Source organism: Oratosquilla oratoria, chromosome 24 (assembly GCF_046742065.1).
Source record: "Oratosquilla oratoria isolate Oo_2021 chromosome 24, ASM4674206v1, whole genome shotgun sequence".
Taxonomy (NCBI): Eukaryota; Metazoa; Arthropoda; class Malacostraca; order Stomatopoda; family Squillidae; genus Oratosquilla; species Oratosquilla oratoria.
In genome coordinates, this window is record NC_134800.1 from 45,267,072 (window position 1) to 45,286,210 (window position 19,139).

The window sequence follows — 19,139 nt, forward strand, 5'->3', positions numbered from 1 at the left end:
GTTCACTGTGCATTAAGGGCAGGGAAGGAGGAACAGAAAGATTGGGGCTTCCACATCTTTAAAGGTTCCTCCGGTGTTCGTTGTCTAGCGCTCCATACGCACCGGCGGGCGGCCAAGGAGCCCCTTTCATTTGCAATCATCAGTGTTGCTATTGGGCAAAGCCACGGTCGGATGCTACCTGATTCACCCACACGCTTTGCTGGTTTCACGGTGAGCAATGGAACAACATCTGAGGTAATCTGAAGCATTAGATCCGATTCTCTCTCTCTCTACCATGCACGTGTGTGCGGGCGCGCAGGCGTTAGCTCAATTACTCTAACTATACCTCTCAATGTTATTGCAAGGCCACGGTACCCGGTTTCCAAGGTTGATAGCCCGTCATGACAATGGTTCCTCTAGCAACCCCCCCCATCCCCCAATCATATATGCAGACGAACAGTATCGAACTTCACATTGAAGATTTTTTTTTTTTTTTTTTGCAAATTCTAATTTAGAAAACGGAGATAAGATCTCCCCCTCCTACTCGCCGAGGTTCCCCGTCCCCCCCCCACCCCCATAAATGATATGGTTGTGTGTGCCTCTTTGGTGGTGAGGATGTCTGTAACTAAGAAATTTAACAGTACTAATCATTTCGACCGAGGGTTTCATATCTAGACACGAGAAAACGGGGAGCGGGAAGGGGGAGGGGAGTGAAGAAGAGAATAAAGAGAAGGAAGAGGAGGAAGAGTGGATAAATGGCGTAGAAGACGATGAAGAGGACGGATAGGGAGACCGACATGCAGGTTACTTACTACCGATGAAGGTGGGACTGGGCTGGGAGATATGTAGTTTTGTAAGCGCACATGGGCCTGGTAGTAGGAAGAGTGTAGAGGAGAGGGAGACTTTTTGAATACATTTCAATGAGTGCGCAGAGAGTTTTGGGAGGAATGTCCAAGTAGTAGTGTTTGAAATGGTTTGGAAGTTTGGAATGCCAGAAGGAGAAGAAGGAGAGGGAGAAGGAGAAACAGGAGTAGGCAGAAGAAAAGAAGAGGAAGAAGAAAATGAAGACGGGGAATGTGAAGACGGAGATGAAAATAAAGAAGGGGAATAAGAAGAACATTATGAAGAAGAAAGAAAAACAGGGAAGAAGGAAGAGGAGGAGAAGGAGGGTATGTACCACAGAGACGGTCGGGCAAAAATTAGGAGCCACGGTGTCTGGAGACAAGCTCCTCCCCTCCTCCACACACACACTTTCCTCCCCACCTCCATCCGACTCCAACCCCTTTTTTTCTTAGGCTCCGAACTCAGCTCAGGAATAAGTGGAGGAGGGAGAGGGTGGAGTGCAACGGTATGGAGGGCATGGAGTGAGGGGGGAGGAAAGGAGGGAGGGGTAGCCATGACAGGCTAATGACGACCTGGGCATCCCATGACATAGTAATGGCAGGCAACAGGAGGAGAGGAAGAGAGGAGGAGTAGTTGAGATGTAGAAGATAGAGATGAAAATGAGGAGGCATAGTGTACACACACGCACGCACGCACGCACATACACACACACACACACAGCAGGTGTCCCCTAAGCTGGGCACTCTGGGGTCTGGTGGTGTAATCTGGCGTAGTGAAACTAAGGTGGTTGGGGGGGAGGGGGGCTTAGGAGTCGGAAGGGGGGGTAGTAACCTACGGATGTTCTACGATTTCTGGTGTTGACTGTAGAAGTAATCTGCCCCCTCCCCTAACTCTGGAGAAAATGGGATTTACACGTGTGTGTGTGTGTGTGTGTGTGTGTGTGTGTGTGTGTGTGTGTGTGTGTGTGTGTGTGTGTGTGTGTGTCCGTGTGTGTGTGTGTCCGTGTGTGTGTGTGTGTGTGTGTGTGTGTGTGTGTGTGTGTGTGTGTGTGTGTGTGTGTGTGTGTGTGTGTGTGTGTGTGTGTGTGTGTGTGTGTGTGTGTGTGTGTGTGTGTGTGTGTGTGCGTAGGTGAGGGGGCGGAGGGCGGTGACATGTCTGCACGCAGGGTGGCCTTGTTCCCCCTCCCCCTCCTCCTCCTCCTCCTCCTTGCCCCCGTCATCGACGACCCAGTGACGCGGGTTGCCTTCTTCATTACCATTCAAATGTCTTTATCCTTCGGCTGACTCCGCTACTTCCCTTACACGGAATAACGAGGCCACTGGTACTTACATAACACTCGCAGTACCGATTTACATACGTGCTTTACACCCCCACAGGCGATTTTATTCATCCAAGGAACATGTAGGTCTGCAATTCGATGGTGTCTGGAGTCTCTGTCTGAAGTCTGTCTGTGGCTTCTGTCTGGAACTTCTGTCCAGAGTTTGTCAGGACTCTCTGTCTGGAGTTTGTCAAGAACCTGTCTGGAGTCTGTCTGGAGTCTGTCTGGAATCTGTCTGGAGCCTCTTTCTGGAGTCTGTCTAGAGTCTTTGTCAGGAGTCTCTGTCTGGAGTTTGTCAGGAACCTCTGTCTGGAGCCTCTGTCAGGTCTGTCTGGAATCTCTGTATGGAGTCTGTCCGGAGCCTTTGTCTGGAATATGTCATGGGACTCAGGCATCTCTATCTGGAGCCTCTGTCTAGAGCCCCAGTGGTTCTTAACCTTTTTCAGTGCCCTTAGTACCCCTTGACATCTCAAAAGAAAATTCTCGTATCCCCATCCAATACAAACACAATGCAAACATATGAAAAGGATTAGTGATACAAACCTTACTTTGCTTTCTCATGGTAAATATACAGTACCATTGGACTGGTTATCATGTCTCGTATCCCCCCAACGTTCAAGGTTTCGTACCCCAGGTAACCAGTGGTCTAGAGTCTGTCTGGACTCTGTCAGGAACCCCTGTCTGGAGTCTTTGTCTGGAGTCTGTCTGGAATCTGCTGTTGCGGAGGAGAGGGTGGAGGGATAACAATACCTGCTGATCTCAGTTCCAATCCTGGGTCATGTCCAAGACCAAACTAACTCGACTCCCGTCAACCGCTTCCAACTCTCGCTTTTACAGAACTCTGGAATCACACTATCCTCCTCCTTCTCAGGTTTCTCCTCCCGCTGTCCTGCTGGGACATTTTCCCACGAACACAAAAGACGGTCAATTTTTATGAGCCAATAACCTCGCAAGGCTCTTTACAACACTTTGTAGTTTATTCTTTTTATCCTCAGTTTCGTCGTCGGCAACGTAACAATTATCTTCTTACTCCCTTTAACCAACCCCATTCTTTTCGTGTCAGCATTTTCCTTCCCAGCGAACAGAGAAACGTACGTACGTACGTACGTACGTGTGTGTGTGTGTGTGTGTGTGTGTGTGTTTATACTGTACATACATGTAGATCCATATTATTGTTCAATGGTTGGGGAACATACGCGGGGAGACGCGTTATTCCATATACACACCGACGCCAATCATCATGATTTCCTTTCCCGAGCAAGCCCCCATGCAGTCTCCCTTCCCATCCCAAACAGCTCTCGGCAGGATCAGTTGACTTGAAACGTGCTACGAGTTTTGTGGGTGTCCCCTTCGTATACTGGTTTGATACAAAGTCATACCAGCAATACCACAAAATTCTCCGAAGACAATTGGTACCAAAGATGTCGAGACGCCTCCTGGAATCCATTTGTACATCCTCCTCCTCCTCCTTCTCCTCTCCTATTCCTCGTCATTACGCTTTCTCTTCTATTTTGTTTTTTCCTCCAAATCTTCCCCACTGTCTTTCAGTTCCACCCTGTAACCGACCTCTTCCTCCTCCTCCTCCTCCTCGTCCCACGCTGTCCCTCTCCTCTCCTCTTCCATCCCACAACTCGGCCCCTATTCCTCCATCCTCCTCCTCCGTCCCATCCTCCTCGTCTCCCTCCTCCTCCTATTCAGAGCGGGGGTCGTTCCCGTGTTCTCCCATAACCCATTGTTAACATACTGCTGTTCCTTCATCTGCTGCAGATCAACCCAACACCAAATTAAATCGTTTCACATCCGCTAAATGCTCACGGTTTTTTATTTGTGGATTCCAGTGTGGACCTCAGTGGTCCATCAGGGGTCCACAGGGCCACAGGTTGAGGCCCACAGATCGAGGGCAACCCCTAAAGTGGCATTTGCGACTCTAGTCCCATTGTCGCCAGGCTGCAAGCGAAACGGTTCATCCTTATCGCCGTTATCATCCACGTTATCACCACCACTATCACCCATCCTCCTCCTCCTCATCCTTCTTCGATCTGTTCGTTTTCTTATGCCTCTCTTCTCCTCCTCCTCCCTTCCTCTTTGTCATGTTCTTCCTCTTTCCCCTTCATCTACACAACCTCCTTTACTCCCGCCAGCTGCCTCCTCCTCCACTCCAGCCCCTTCTCTTCCTCCACTCCAGCTGCCTCCTTATTCACTCTAAACACACTTCATCCCCTCCATCACCTCCTCCTCAACTCCAACCATCTCCTCCTCTTCCTCTTTCTCCTCCACTCCATCTGCCTCCATAGAGCGTGCAATAATGTCCACCCTGGGATTCGCCATTGGCTTGTATTTGGGAACGCCCTCTTCATTGCAAGAACAGGAGATGGAGGAAATTGAGGAGGTGGAGGTGAAAGTGGAGGAGTCGAGGAATGGAGATGGAAGTGGAGTGGAGGGGGAGGAAGAGGAGGAGAAGGTTGAGGAGGAGGAGGAGGATGGGGTGAGTTTACTCTGGTTATAAAAACAGGAATAATCAAAGAGAAGAAAAACATCAAACGAACATAACGGAAGGTACACGAGTATTCAGTGATAAGAGACACGAGAGGTGGAGAAGAGAGGAAGGTGATCGAGAGGTGGAGAAGAGAGAGAGAGAGAGAGAGAGAGAGAGAGAGAGAGAGAGAGAGAGAGAGAGAGAGAGAGAGAGAGAGAGAGAGAGAGAGAGGGGGGGGGTGCAGTAGAGAGGATGGTCAAAAAGAGAGAAGAAGGGGGGGGGGGACTGGACACAAAGAACGTTCAGACTTCAAAGACCTTTGTGGTTCCCGCAAGGTCACGGTACAATTTCCATCGATGGACGCTGGGGGGGGGGGAGAGAGAGAGAGAGAGAGAGAGAGAGAGAGAGAGAGAGAGAGAGAGAGAGAGAGAGAGAAATCTACACTGATGTTCTTCAGATTCCTATGACTTGAATAAATTAGTCAAGGCATCCATATTTTTTGGGGGGTCTGTCATCCCCCCCCCCAATTCAGAAAAGGGTAAACAATCCCCCCCCCCTGGTCAAGGACCTGTCAACAGTAGGCTCCAATCCCAGTACACTCCCCTCCTCTCCTCTCCTCCCCTCCCCTCCACTCCCTCTCCCTCCTCCTCCTCCCCTCTCCCTCCTATCGGGTCAACTTGGATTACATTCCCTTCCCAAGTCCACAATATTCCCTTTCTGTCGTTTCCTCTAACAAGAAAAAAATATATTTCCCCACCACCACAACCACAAAACGATGAGTCCCTATACTCTTCCGGTTCCTCCTCCTCCCCCTCCTCCTCTTCCTCCTCCTCCATTTGTTCTCATACTCCTCTCCACCTCCTCCATCTACACGCTCTTCTCCTCCTCCTCCTCCTCTCTTTCCTCCTCCTCCTGCTCCTGCTCCAATGCACGACTATTGTTTGTTGCAGACAAAAGAATCTTGCTTTTTTGTTGTATGTAAATCCCGCTGGATATACTTAAACGTACACACACACAAACACACACACACACACACACACACACACACACACATGAATACACACTCGGATGAGTGTCCGCGTAGACAGATGGACATAGAGATAGAGAAATAGAGAGGATAATGAAGATGAAAACGAACGAGAGAGAGAGAGAGAGAGAGAGAGAGAGAGAGAGAGAGAGAGAGAGAGAGAGAGAGAGAGAGAGAGAGAGAGAGAGAGAGAGAGAGAGAGAGAGAGAGAGAGCAACGCCCTTTGAAGGAAGGACGAAACGTCATCCCGCGCGTTGTCTTGCGGCGACTTGCGACGTCTTGCGGCGTCGCAATGGTGAGATCAGGACGATCTCCACCGATACAATTCAAATCCTCTGCCTCCTCGATGGCTACTAATAAATCATCATTCTTCCCATTTCTTTTCAGATTTGGTTTCATTTTCTAAGTTATTTTTCTGACTACACCACAAGTACAAACACACACGAACGTCAACATCAAAAGATAAATCTGTATTCTAACTCACTCAGTATGACAACCTTTCTAGATTTGATTATGTTTTGTAACTCTAGACTATTTCCTTTAGTTGTAAACATGCCTTCATGGGTCAAAACTAGATTTAAATTTAAACCAGAAATTAACCAAGTGTTGTATGAAACTAGATTTAAATCTAATCCAGAAATTAACTATGTGCTGTATATAGTCAAGCTTAGAATAGTTAAATTTTGATCATTGACCTCCTTTGACCCGTGTTTACGGGGCGCTTGTCTACGGCCGAAGCCGTCACAAAAAGGTCGTGATGACGATGTGGAGGTGGACGTGGAGGGGGAGAGGGTGGAGAGGGAGGGAGGTAGGCAGGTAGGATGACACCCTGTGGCAACGCCGCTTAGACCTCGCGCAGCTCTGCGGTCAATGCTGCGGTGGTGTTGGCTTGCTTGAGGTTAGACCACTACTAACCGACTCTCCTATCAAGGTAACATCGAATTCAACGACCTGATCACAACCACCACCACCACCCACACCACTACCACCACCACCACCCATATCACCACTACCACCACCACCACTACCACAATCCATACCATAACCACTACCACCACCACCCATACCACCCATACCTCCACCACTACCACCACCCATACCTCCACCACTACCACCACCACCACCCATACCACCACCACCACTACCCATACCTCCACCACTACCACCCATACCACCACCACTACCCATACCTCCACCACTAACACCACCACCCATACCACCACCACCACTACCACCACCCATACCTCCACCACTACCACCACCCATACCACTACCACCACCCATACCTCCACCACTACCACCACCACCCATACCACCACTACCACCACCCATACCTCCACCACTACCACCACCACCCATACCACCACCACACCTACCACAACACGAAAATTCAAAATATGAAGTAATAGTATAATCTGTCAGCCATCATGAGTCCAGTGTTGAACAAAGGCCCCTTTCATACCATCCCATGTAAAGGTATATGCCACCAAAATATTTAAGAGCTATAATTATCCCCAGACTATCAGACGAACCTTATTAGATAAGATTACAAGTATTATTAAACGAAAGATAAGAGACACGGTAGATTTGTTGTCTTCAGATCAATGTTGTGAGAAGATGGAAATAACACGATCTTGGTTGGTTTGGTACGGGAAGATGGCATGGGCAAAGACTGAAAACAAAATGCCGTTTGCATTAAAATAAATAAATAAAGACACCGGAGCCCCACGAGCGTAACTTCTTTCCTTTAGAAAAAATAAATGGAGTATAATTTCCTGGATACCTGCAGCGACCCTAGTACAGCCGGCAACGGTCCTCAACTCTCCTTCCTATAGATCTATCTGGGTAGAGACGTGGGACTACTGTTTGTGTTTATGTAAGACTATATCACTGGTTTATATTGTAAGGATCCGTCGCCGGTTTTCAACACCTTATGTGAAAAAGTGAAGGAAATAAAATCAAAATTTACCAAGAATTACCTTGGGTTCAGTCTGGGCACCAAGTGTCAGCCCCTCGGGGCTGACACGCAGCATGAAGACGAAGATGTTAAAGCCAACGTCACTTAAGGTTCCCGTTGCTGGTCCCTACAATTAGGTAAACACACACGCACGAACGCACGCACACACGCACCCACACCCACACACACACACACACACACACACAGACACGCACCCACACATACGGTACACACACGCATCCACACACAGAGCATACACACACACAAACACACGCACACACACACACACACATGGGCGTAAATCAATTCCAACAATAATTACCCAGCAATAAAATAGCAGTTCACGATCTATTTCATCTTCTCACTCCGCCATTTGGTATTAACTGGAGCCTTTTTACGACCTGCCGCGTGGGCGTCCACACCTGCGCACCCCGGAGAGACAGATAGAGATAGCGCGCGCCAGAAAGTGGTATACAGAGAGAAAATGTTAGTTAGAAAGTGATAGACACACACACACATACACACAAACAGAGAGAGAGAGAGAGAGAGAGAGAGAGAGAGAGAGAGAGAGAGAGAGAGAGAGAGATAAAAATGATAGAAAGTGAAATACAGTGAGAGGAAGGGAGGGAGGGAGGGAGGGAGGGTGGGAGGGAGAGAGAGAAAGAGAGAGAGAGAGAGAGAGAGAGGAGAGAGAGAGAAAGAGAGAGAGAGAGAGAGAGGGTGAGGGGACTGGGAGTTAGGGAGGGAGAAGGGTAAAAAGGGAAGCGGAAAAGAGAAAAGGGGGAAAAGAAATACAGATGAAAAAAGGAAGTAGAGTTCGGGGGGGGGGAAGGAGAGAAAAGTGGAGGAAGGGAAGAAAGGAGCGAGAGTGCGGGGAGGGGGTAGGTGGAAAGAGTGGACAAAAGAGAATACAAAGGGAAAGAGGTACGTATACGAAGAATTACGAGAATATGAAGCAAAACGAGACAAGAGGGAGGGATGGAGGAAGGGATGGAGGGAGGGAGAGAGAGAGAGAGAGAAAAATGGGGGAGAGAAAGAGAAAGAAAGAAAGAAAGAGAGAGAGAGAGAGAGAGAATATGAAACAAGAAGGAAGAGGAAGAAAGACAGAGAAGTGGGGGGGGTGTTCAAGCTGAAGGAAAAGGAGGAGGAGGAGGAGGAGGAAGGAAGAATAGGAGTAGAAATAGGAGGAGGAGGAAGAATAGGAGATGTAGGAGGAATAATAGAAGTAGGAATAGGAGGAGGAGGAGGAGGAGGAGGAGGAGGAGGAGGAGGAGGAGGAGGGGTAGGGAGGAAGAGGTGGGGTTAGATGATCAGGCAGGTGGTTAACTCGAGAAGGGGGTTTTTGAGAGGCGACTGAGAGGGGGCAGAAGAGGAGGGCAAGAGGCCAAGAGGTCCTCCTCACCCTCCATAATCCATCCTCTGTTGGCTCCACTTCTGACAACTTAACCTTGCCCTCACCCCTCCACTTTTTCCGTCCTCCTTGACGAGCCTTTCCCCCCTCCATGTACCCACACACTTCTTCCACCACAATTTACACTTTCTCAAGGCGCCAACTGGCATTTCTAATTAAACGCGGTTGACTGTGTTTACACGTCCACGTGTATCATTATTTTTTACATGTGTATTATTATTATCATTATTGTTTATTATTATTATTTTTTTTCTAAGTTTGCTCCTCCCTCCCCCGCCTTCACCTTGTGGATCCACTTCAGTCTTACGCAACTTTGAGTTCAGAGACAGATGATTCCTCGTTGCTGTGGGAAACAGACACTACGCTCTTCTCTCTCTCTCTCCAGCTACGTCACTACTGCCTTCCATGTAGGTCAACTTCACACCATTAATAAATACACAAAACCAAATGTCCACATACGCAACACATACATGGAAGCCTCAGTACATTAGAAACTGTGCGAACGCTAATGACACATTCGACACGTGTGTCATTTGGACCTCCCAGAGAAACCATACCTAAACGGAAGAACTCAATGACTGTTACGGAAAGGGAGGGTCAATTCCCAGAGGTGGAAACACTAGGAGGCCAAACACAACTCTCAATCCGGAAAAGCAAGCGGTTTATACACAAACGCACACACACACAGACCAGTGGATAGTACGCCATCCCTGGTCAGAAGTTCACCTAGTGGATGATGATGACACCAAGTGGGATAATTATGTTCATATCACTGAGGCTTATCACCACTTTTTCCCACCAAGACTCTGACCATGCACCCCTCAGACGTTCCCTGGATTACACCAAGGATTAAACGGCTGATGAGACAGAGGAACAAGGCATTCCGTACAGGCACCAGCCTTTATAGGAACATTTGCGACAAAATCATCCGTGAAATTAAGACTGCCAAAATGTCATATTATCCAAGCAAAGTCAACTATCTCAAACAGGTAAATAGCACCCAATGGTCCTTTAAGACTAAAGAACTGTGCGGTCTGAACAATCAGTCATCCTCTCTCCCTTGCATTTCTCAGTCACCCCCTGAACAGGCACAACAGGATATCAACAGTCACTTTGATACTATATGTCAGTCTCCCCAAGCTCGATCCCGCCCTCCTCCCAGCACCCTGCCATCCCCTCCCTCCCCCCACCCTCTGTTCTTGAGTTTGAAATAATTAAGAAACTAAAAAGCTTCAATCCTAAAACATCCAACGCACCACTTGACGTCCCACTAAAACTCTACCAGGAATTTGCCCCTGAACTTGACCCTCACACACACACACACACACACACATATATATATATATATGACGTGTGTGCATATATATATATATGCACACACACATATCCAGAGTGACAATAAATCAGTCTCCTATGTCGCTTGAGCATAAGGCACATCAGCCACTATACTCATCTTCATAGAGCCAAAAAAGGGCGAGTCATGTTCTTGAGTTTGGGCGAAGTTTCCGAGTTACGCAGAGTCATGGTTAGCGAAGAGGAGGACCTGCCACGTCCCCTTCCAGGGGGCATACGCCAGGGAGCGCTTTGCTTCACTCACACGCTGGCGCCAGTCCCCATGGTATCCCCGAGCAGCAAGCTCCCATGCAGTCACCCACCCTTCCTAACTCTCGACAGGTTCGATCAATTTGCTCCAGTCATGAATTTTGTGGGCGTCCCCTTCGTCTCCTCCTCCATCGAGGGTTTTCTCTTGTGGAGACAACGCTGAATAGGATCAACATCAGGGAAACTTGCCACATGCCCATATAGCCGGAGTTCACGTTCACGGATTATGCTTAAGGTAACTGGCCTAGACCGAGTCTCGCAGTACAGTCTGGTTTGATACAAAATCATTCCAGCGATACCCTATGATTGTGTGCGTAGAGCATCTCCAGAGAGACGCCAAACGTCTTTCCAAAAAAGCTGAAGAACATAATAAATAACATGCATGTTTCTCCGGAAGAACGAAACCCATCTACCAGACAGACGCCAGGTCGACCTGCAACCTATATACCACACCTCCATGGACGAGTTGACCTGTCTCCGGTGACCTGAGACGAGGGGGGGGTGTAACGCCCCCCCCCCCATTTACCACCAGGGTGAAGTGGGGGAGGGGGGCTTCCACCCTGGGTGTTAGTGTGATATGTTCATGGTGAACAGGGTTCTGTCCCGGCGTGTTCACCGCCACCGGGGCGAAATGCAGCATATGTTCACGGTTGGTGAACATGAAGTGAACAGAAAGCATCTTGCAATCTGCAGGTGAAGCCACAGACAACAGCGGTTGGCCTGCTCGAAGGTGACGCGCGGCAGGATCGAAAGGAGTGCCGGTGATTTCAGGGCGATAATTATGATCGAAAAGGGTGCGAGGCAAAGCGAAATGAAGGGTGAGAAATGTGATCTAAACACAAAAAGAAAAAAAAAACGAAAAAAATATAAAAGTAAAACAAAATAAAAAAGTGGGCCATACGCGGCATCGAAACGCGAGGTGATATTAGTGTGTGAGTGAGTAACTAGTGTCAAGTGACAATTTCCCACCACCCGGGTGAGTTGACAAACAAGCAAGTGAAAAAAATATATACATACATAAAAAAAATCCATTAGGGACTGCAAGCCCCAAGGAGAAGTATTAAGGACCCTAAGGACTCCCGAGGAAGGTATTAAGACAACTAAAGGACTCCGCGGTTGGCCTTAGGTGTTTGGTGGGTCCAGCGACGCGGCATAGGCTTGGTGGACCACTAACACTAAAACTAACATTTACGCAGGAAAACCCAAGGAAATTCGCAAAAGCAAAACTAATCGAGGAAACATATAAATAACCACTAAAATAACGAGACCTAAGCACACCATCCCACTTATACTTTTCCTGACCTAGCTTCCCTCTAGCCCACTTCGAAAACCCTCAGTTTAACCCGCCCGGCCTTCTACTCTGTTTCAATTTGACCTTACCCTTCTTGTCCCTTTAATCGCTGACATAATAGCAACATGCAAAGTCCCCCTTCCTTTATCCACCCCCCTCCCCATAACCCCCGACACCCCCCCTTACACCTCCTCAACGCTCTTCTCTCAAATCTCATTTTCATCACGACTCTGCTCTTCTCACTACCTTCACTGCCGAGTGGTACTTTTCCTCTTCTTCTGAATGCTCCCCAGGTCATTCTATTCATCTCCATGGCGCCCCTCGTGGCCGAAAGGGTTAACGTTTGCGCCACCTGAACAAATCTCCGTTCACCCTATACCCTTCACTCAATAGGCCCCTTCCCCCTAAGAATATTTCTCTTGATTCCATACCCCCCATTCTATATAACCTATCCTCTACTACTTTTCTAGAGCTACCTGTTGCCATACATGCAAACCCCACTCCCATATCTATTATAATGTGTGTGTGTGTGTGTGTGTGTGTGTGTGTGTGTGTGTGTGTGTGTGTGTGTGTGTGTGTGTGTGTGTGCGCGTGTGTGTGTGCACGTGTATATGTGTGCATATAGTTCAACCTGTTTCCCGAAAACGTAAAGTCCCCACCTCGCCTGAGTTCGTAAATTCCTCTCGAAGTCCACCAAGGATCTGCAGACGCGCGCGGCCCCGGACCCACCAAGAACCTTCATCGCCAGCGGAAGAACACATTCGGTTATTCCCGTCACACAACCTCCCCCAACAGCCGGAAGACCTCGGCCTTCGAGTGCGACCATGCCGGAGACCAAAGGGTTCGGCCTACAAGAGCAAACGACCTTGCCCAGTGACCCAAGGTGACCTACCTGGCGAAGCGCTCCTTGTCCTGCATTCCATCGTCGCCTCCTTCCATGCGTCCATACTTGGAACCCGAACTCTCCTCCTCATCTGACCTGGAAATCAAGAAAAAACAAGATTAAGCACATACTGTTCAGCAACAAGAACACACAGACACAACCCCAACATACCTGGGTTGGAGGACCTCTGGCAAGAGCCCTAAAGGGCGATCGATTTCCTCCGTACCTCCAGCATCCAACAACAACAACAACAACAACGACTTCGCAAATCAGAATCATCCTCTGTTCAGAGCTCAAAGAAAGACGTTTACCGCCTTCCTTACCCAATGGTTTTTTTCTTTTATTTTTGTTGTCGCCAGGCTGTCTCATTCTTCATCGTGACAACCCCTGGGCAATGACAGGGTATAAAAAAAGACAACTTATACATATATACATACGCATATTTTATACATACATTTACACAGTAATAAATATTCACCAGAACGTTAACAATGTCCACTAAATCCCAGACACTTCAGCTCCAGTCAGTCCGCGAACGAGCTTGGATACAATGACCTTCCTATTACCACAATTGTCTGGGTGACAAGAAGACCTCCCAACGAGTGCCAAAGAATGGTGGCGACGGCCACTTGGCATCACAATCAATTAGGAGGATACGCAGTGGGGACGCGTAGCTTCACTCACACGCAGTCCCTTTATAAAGCTACGACAAATGGGCAGAATGGCCACAAAATGGCGGTGTGTCCGGACTTGTCGCAACCCTGTATATAGGGACTGTTGGTAGATCCGTATGCACAACAAAACAGGCATATTCAGAGAACTAAAACACTAAGTTCGAAGAATCAATAGCAAGAACAAACAGTAAGCGCGAGCGAATATTTTGCCACAAAATGGCTCCCTGGGTTATCTATCGCATCGTCATTTCGCAACTCTGTATAAAGGGACTCTAAACACACGCCGCCACTAATATCCACAGTTTCTACGAGCAGGCTCCCATGCAGGCACCTTCCCATTCTAAACAAACCTCGGTAGGGGGCACAGGTCTGAACTGGAGTCTGCGTTGATCGAGACCCCTTCCAAGTCTGAATCCACCCCTCCAAGCGCACCAGTTGCATATGACAACAAGGATTAAGGGCTATGCATAGGTTATGCTATCACCGTTTTGCGGGGGTCGACCCAGGTTAGCCCACAATTCGATGAAGCTATAAGCCTGTGGCCCACAGATCACCCCCCCCCCACACACACACACAACACAAATCACGTACATATCAGGGGCGAAGAACTGCTACGGACGGACGGAAGGACGGACACGTACAAGTCAGAGACACAGACGGGACGTACGTCCGGGCGAGTCCCGTGACGCTATGGGACCCTCTGTGAGATCCTTCCCTTTCGTCCCCCCTCCCTACCCAAATCCAAACCCAACCCAACACGACCCGGCCGCAGCCCAGGCAAGGGCGTCAGCTTATGGCTAAACGGTTTAGGTAAGACGTTCCGCCTCCCCACATCCTCCAACAAGCGCAGCGAAAAGATCTTTCTCGATCTCGGACGTCCACGAAATCCTGAACTCAGGAAATCACAAGACGAGAGTGACCCGCAGGAAGTGGCGATTTTTCTCATGTATTTTCTTCTAGAAGTCTCGTCCACATGAACGTTCCATAACCTATAGACGACGGCGGTCGTTCTTGTATGCCTTTGTTTCTTTTCTTGGCAAAGGTAAGGGATAACTATCCCTACTACTACCACTACTATTACTACTACTACTACTACCACCACCATATCCACCCAAACCTGACCAGTTTATGAAAATAGGAGAAATAGTTGACCATTTAATGATATATTGCCATACCTGTGACGTTGATCAGGTCCGAACGTGGGCACAAAAGCAAAACCATGACTGAGAGTACGATCACCAGCTTCGATCACTATCAATCCATCAGCTATCCTGAGTTCACTGCTGAACAAAGGCCTCTTTCATAGCATCCCACGGCTCACACGACCGCGGCAACCTCTGCCACACCACCCCTGCATACTTCTCTATCTCGTCTCTCCACCTTCTGTCTGGTTTCCCTCTTCCACGCTTCCCATCTCGTGGCATTCAGTCAGTAACCCTCCCTCTCTTTTACCGCCTCCACAATATCTTTCACAGCGCCATCTACCATTCACCATTTCAGTTTCCTCCCTACAGGACTCTCCTTCACCTCTTTCTTCTGGCTGCCGTCAGGCGATTTCATTCATCTCCGTGGCACACAGTCCCCTCGTTAGTGAAGAAGCTGATATCTTTATTGCCATCGCGTCAGCTGGCGCCTGATAGCGCTGACGATCGCCTGAATAAACAATGGCATTCCTCCCATTACGAAGGCTCACCTCGAGTGCCAGGGCTCTCGCTCCTCCTTCCACCCCATCTGCTGGCCCGACCCCCCATGCGATTTTATTCATCTGAATATTGACTACCATCCCCTACGACGTTGACAGGGTGCGGAAAACCATCTCAAGAGAGCCCTTCTATCCCGGGTAAAAAAAAAAATAATAATAATAATAAGGATAAAAATAAATAAATAAAGAGAGAGAGAGAGAGAGAGAGAGAGAGAGAGAGAGAGAGAGAGAGAGAGAGAGAGAGAGAGAGAGAGAGAGAGAGAGAGAGAGAGAGAGAGAGAGAGAGAGAGAGTCTGGTTTCCACCGCCATGGTGTGACGGTGTGTATTCACTTCCGTGACACCCCGCTCCCCTCGTCAAGTGACGAAGGGGTCCCGAGAACCACTGGCGCTGCTATCGTCAGTCTTAATGGTCGTCGGCCTTATCATATCCATCCATCCATCTAAAGAAAACGAAAAAAAATAAATAAATAAATAAAATAAAATAAAAAAGACGCTATTAGTCCTGCCCTCTTGTTTTTTTACAGACACACACACACACATACATACACACACACACAAGCACACACACACACACACACATATATATATATATATATATATTGAGACACTGTGACATGTTGAGAAGAGTGGAAGAAGTCACGGGTGATCTGAGTTCTGATTTTATTCCTGACCGGTTTCGCTGTACGCTTCTTCCTCTGAAAAAGCGTATAAAGCGAAACAGGTCAGGAAGAAACTCGGGACTCCGATCTAGACCAGTGATTTCTTCCACCTTTTTCATAATATATATATAGATATATATATATATATATATATATATATATATATATATATATATATATATATATATATATATATATTTACAACTTGTGTGTGTGTGTGTGTTTATACATCACCGAGAGCAAAGTTCTCACAGCATGGTACTCTGGACCTGCAGACATCCACACAGTTCCTCTCCTTTGGCAGTAGGCTCCCCGAAGGTTCTTAATGATTTCTCATAGTGACGGGCCACCTCCGCCTCCTCCCGTTTCCCGCGGCCACAAACAAGACACTAATGCTATCTTACTGCCATCTTAAATCCGTCGGTTCCTACCAATCCCTCCTCCCCCCCTTATCCCCCCAAAACCGCTCCCAACCCGCCCCCGCCCCCCTCTGATTTTCTGTGCCCGCCCAAAGCCCGCTAAGATGCGGGCACCCTGCCCGCACACGTTCCCTTCCCCCCCTATCCCCCCATCGTCCACCTTACCCCCATCCCCCCTCCTCCTTGGCCATAATACTGCCCCTACCACCATTCCAACGTGCCATCTTGCCACCATACTAAACTGCCATCCTGCCCACACCTCACGAACCAGCAGGTCCCCCCCCATGACATTTCTACCCACCCCCCAGTGCTAGTAACAATACACAAGAAAACGAAAAACTTGCTCTACCAACACGAACAGTACTACTTTACGTAAAAAGTATGTGTGTGTGTGTGTGTGTGTGTGTGTGTGTGTGTGTGTGTGTGTGTGATATATATATATATATATATATATATATATATATATATATATATATATCATACACATACATACATAAGTGACGTATTATAACAATAAAGTATTTATGTGATTATGTGACTAAACCAATGGAAGAAGAAATCCAGACTGAGATAGATCGAACATGGAAATGTCTCTACGATGCTGGTGATTGGCTGGCTGGCGGTTGGCGGCGACGGCGGCGGCGGCGGCCAGCCTTGTTGGGTCACATGGGAACGCGGGCAAGCACCCAATCATCTTTCCACTCTTCAAATCAGTCTCTTCCTCCTCCCCTTCCTCCTTCTCCTCCTCTCTCTATTATCATGGCGTCGGGAGGAGTCCTGTAAAAATGTAGTATCGTACAAAGAACTGGAGGTTTGTACATGTATGTGTATGTGTGTGTGTGTGTGTGTGTGTGTGTGTGTGTGTGTGTGTGTGTGTGTGTGTGTGTGTAATTCACTTAATTTCCCTAACTATAGTTTCTCGTATAACAAAAAAAGAGCACGACTCGCGAGGTCGTCTCTTACTCTCTAATTATCATTCATAATTTAAAATATGAGTGTGTGTGTGTGCATTCATACGAGATTCAGTGTGTGTGTGTGTGTGTGTGTGTGTGTGTGTGTGTGTGTGTGTGTGTGTGTGTGTGTGTGTGTGTGTGTGAGAGAGAGAGAGAGAGAGAGAGAGAGAGAGAGAGAAGAATTAGGGCAAAACCTCTTCTTACACTACATACCCGCCACGTGGAAGCAGGTTACCCCAAACGGGTTTGAATGACGCTCCCGAACCAAACAGGCGGCTTGGCTACTCGCACTGCATTCCCAACAAGTGCCGCCAGGAGGTGGATTGGGAGAGAGGGAGCGAGGGTGGATCGAGGGTGGAGTAGGGTTGGCGGGGGGAGCAGAGTTTACCCACCCCCTAGGCATCGAGGCCATTACTGTTATCATCGTTGTTACTATTATCATTATTTTCATTACCATCGTTATTGGCTATATCACTATTACTCTTCTCTTAAGGCAGCTTATCTTCAAATTCTAGGTAATCTGAATTCAATCATCTTATGGCTGAGATTCTCGTCAATTGTGATAGAATAAATAATCAGAAATATATATCTATTTTCGTTAGTCTGCGAATGCATACACATACATACACACACACACACACACACACACACACACACACACACACACACACATACACTGCCCCGATTCCCTTGCACGACACCCGCGGCCCCCTGGAAGCGGGGCACGGCCATCGGTTCTGTGGAGAAATCTCGTGTTGTTGTCTGGTATAAAGGAGAGTGCACTATCAGGTGATCTGCGTCTTCCGTGCGGTATTTGCATATTGAGCCATTGACAGCCTGGTGCCGATTTCGTGTTGAGGCTCTCCTAAGTGCTGCTGGATGGTGACCTGAAATTCGGGGTACGGGGGGGGGAGAGAGAGAGAGAGAGAGAGAGAGAGAGAGAGAGAGAGAGAGAGAGAGAGAGAGAGAGAGAGAGAGAGAGAGAGAAAACCAAGGTTCTCATTCGATGCAAAAAAGTTTAGCCATGTTTTCTTCCTCAAACTTCATTCTAGAGTACAATTTCACGGGGAATCGAAAAGGTGATTTTTTTTTCTTAAAGAAAACTAAGCGGCCAGCTTGAAGGCAAAGCGATAACAAGGGTCGATTCTGTCTGGCCCAGTTCAGGCCGATGAAAATGCAAGAACAACAATTCTCGTGCATGAGGTCACCATATGTTTGACTGGCGTCAGGGCCTACGAGTACCCAACCTGGTGACCCGAGTAACACTTTTCTTCGCCCTCATTTTCATTCCTAAGCAGAGGCCCTGACCTGCTCCAATAATCCCAAAACTGAAGTAGTAGGAACTCTTTCTCCAATATGGGGGAGAAGAGAGTGAAAGAGAACCCCCCCCCCATCTCCGGGACAGAAACCCCCCACCTCACCTCACCCCACCCTCTCATCGCCCCACTTGGCTGTGATAAGAGAAGGAACAGCACAACAACACCTAACACATATTTACGCCAACATTCCAAACGTCAGGGGCCGATCCTCCAACGCATACCAACAACATGGCTGCCACTCAGGCATCAAGAAGAGTCTTCAAGAGCCAAGAAGCTCCGGATTCCTCAGCCGGATTCGGCTTTTGGAAGAGGACGAGGAGGAGGAGGAGGAGGAGGAGGAGGAGGAGAAAGAGGATGATGATGAGGAGGAGAACGAGGAGGAGGACGAGAGAGAGGAGGACGAAGAGGAGGAAGATGAAGAAGAAAAATAAGGAGATGAAAGAAAAAAAGAATGAGAAGAATAAGATGAAAGAAAAGGAAATGAAGAACAAGAAGAAAAGCGAGAAGATGGAGAAGGAACAGAAGAAAATGAAGATGATGGAGAACTAGAAAGTGAAGGGCAAGATCAAGATGAGGGGGTAGAAAAAGAGGAAGGGGAGAAGAAGAAGAAGAAGAAAAGATGGAG

At 48.0% G+C, this 19,139-nt stretch overlaps 1 protein-coding gene across 12 annotated transcripts in view; it reads right to left on the minus strand.

Annotated features, from left to right (window-relative positions):
• The window catches only part of tgo (Aryl hydrocarbon receptor nuclear translocator homolog tgo), a 434,151-nt gene that overhangs the window by 118,588 nt on the left and 296,424 nt on the right, over positions 1-19,139 (minus strand). For all 12 annotated transcript variants that reach the window (XM_076208032.1, XM_076208031.1, XM_076208024.1 and 9 more), the window contains exon 3: positions 12,797-12,883. In XM_076208032.1, coding sequence (XP_076064147.1) covers positions 12,797-12,883 — 87 coding nt within the window. The remainder of the gene's footprint in view (positions 1-12,796; positions 12,884-19,139) is intronic.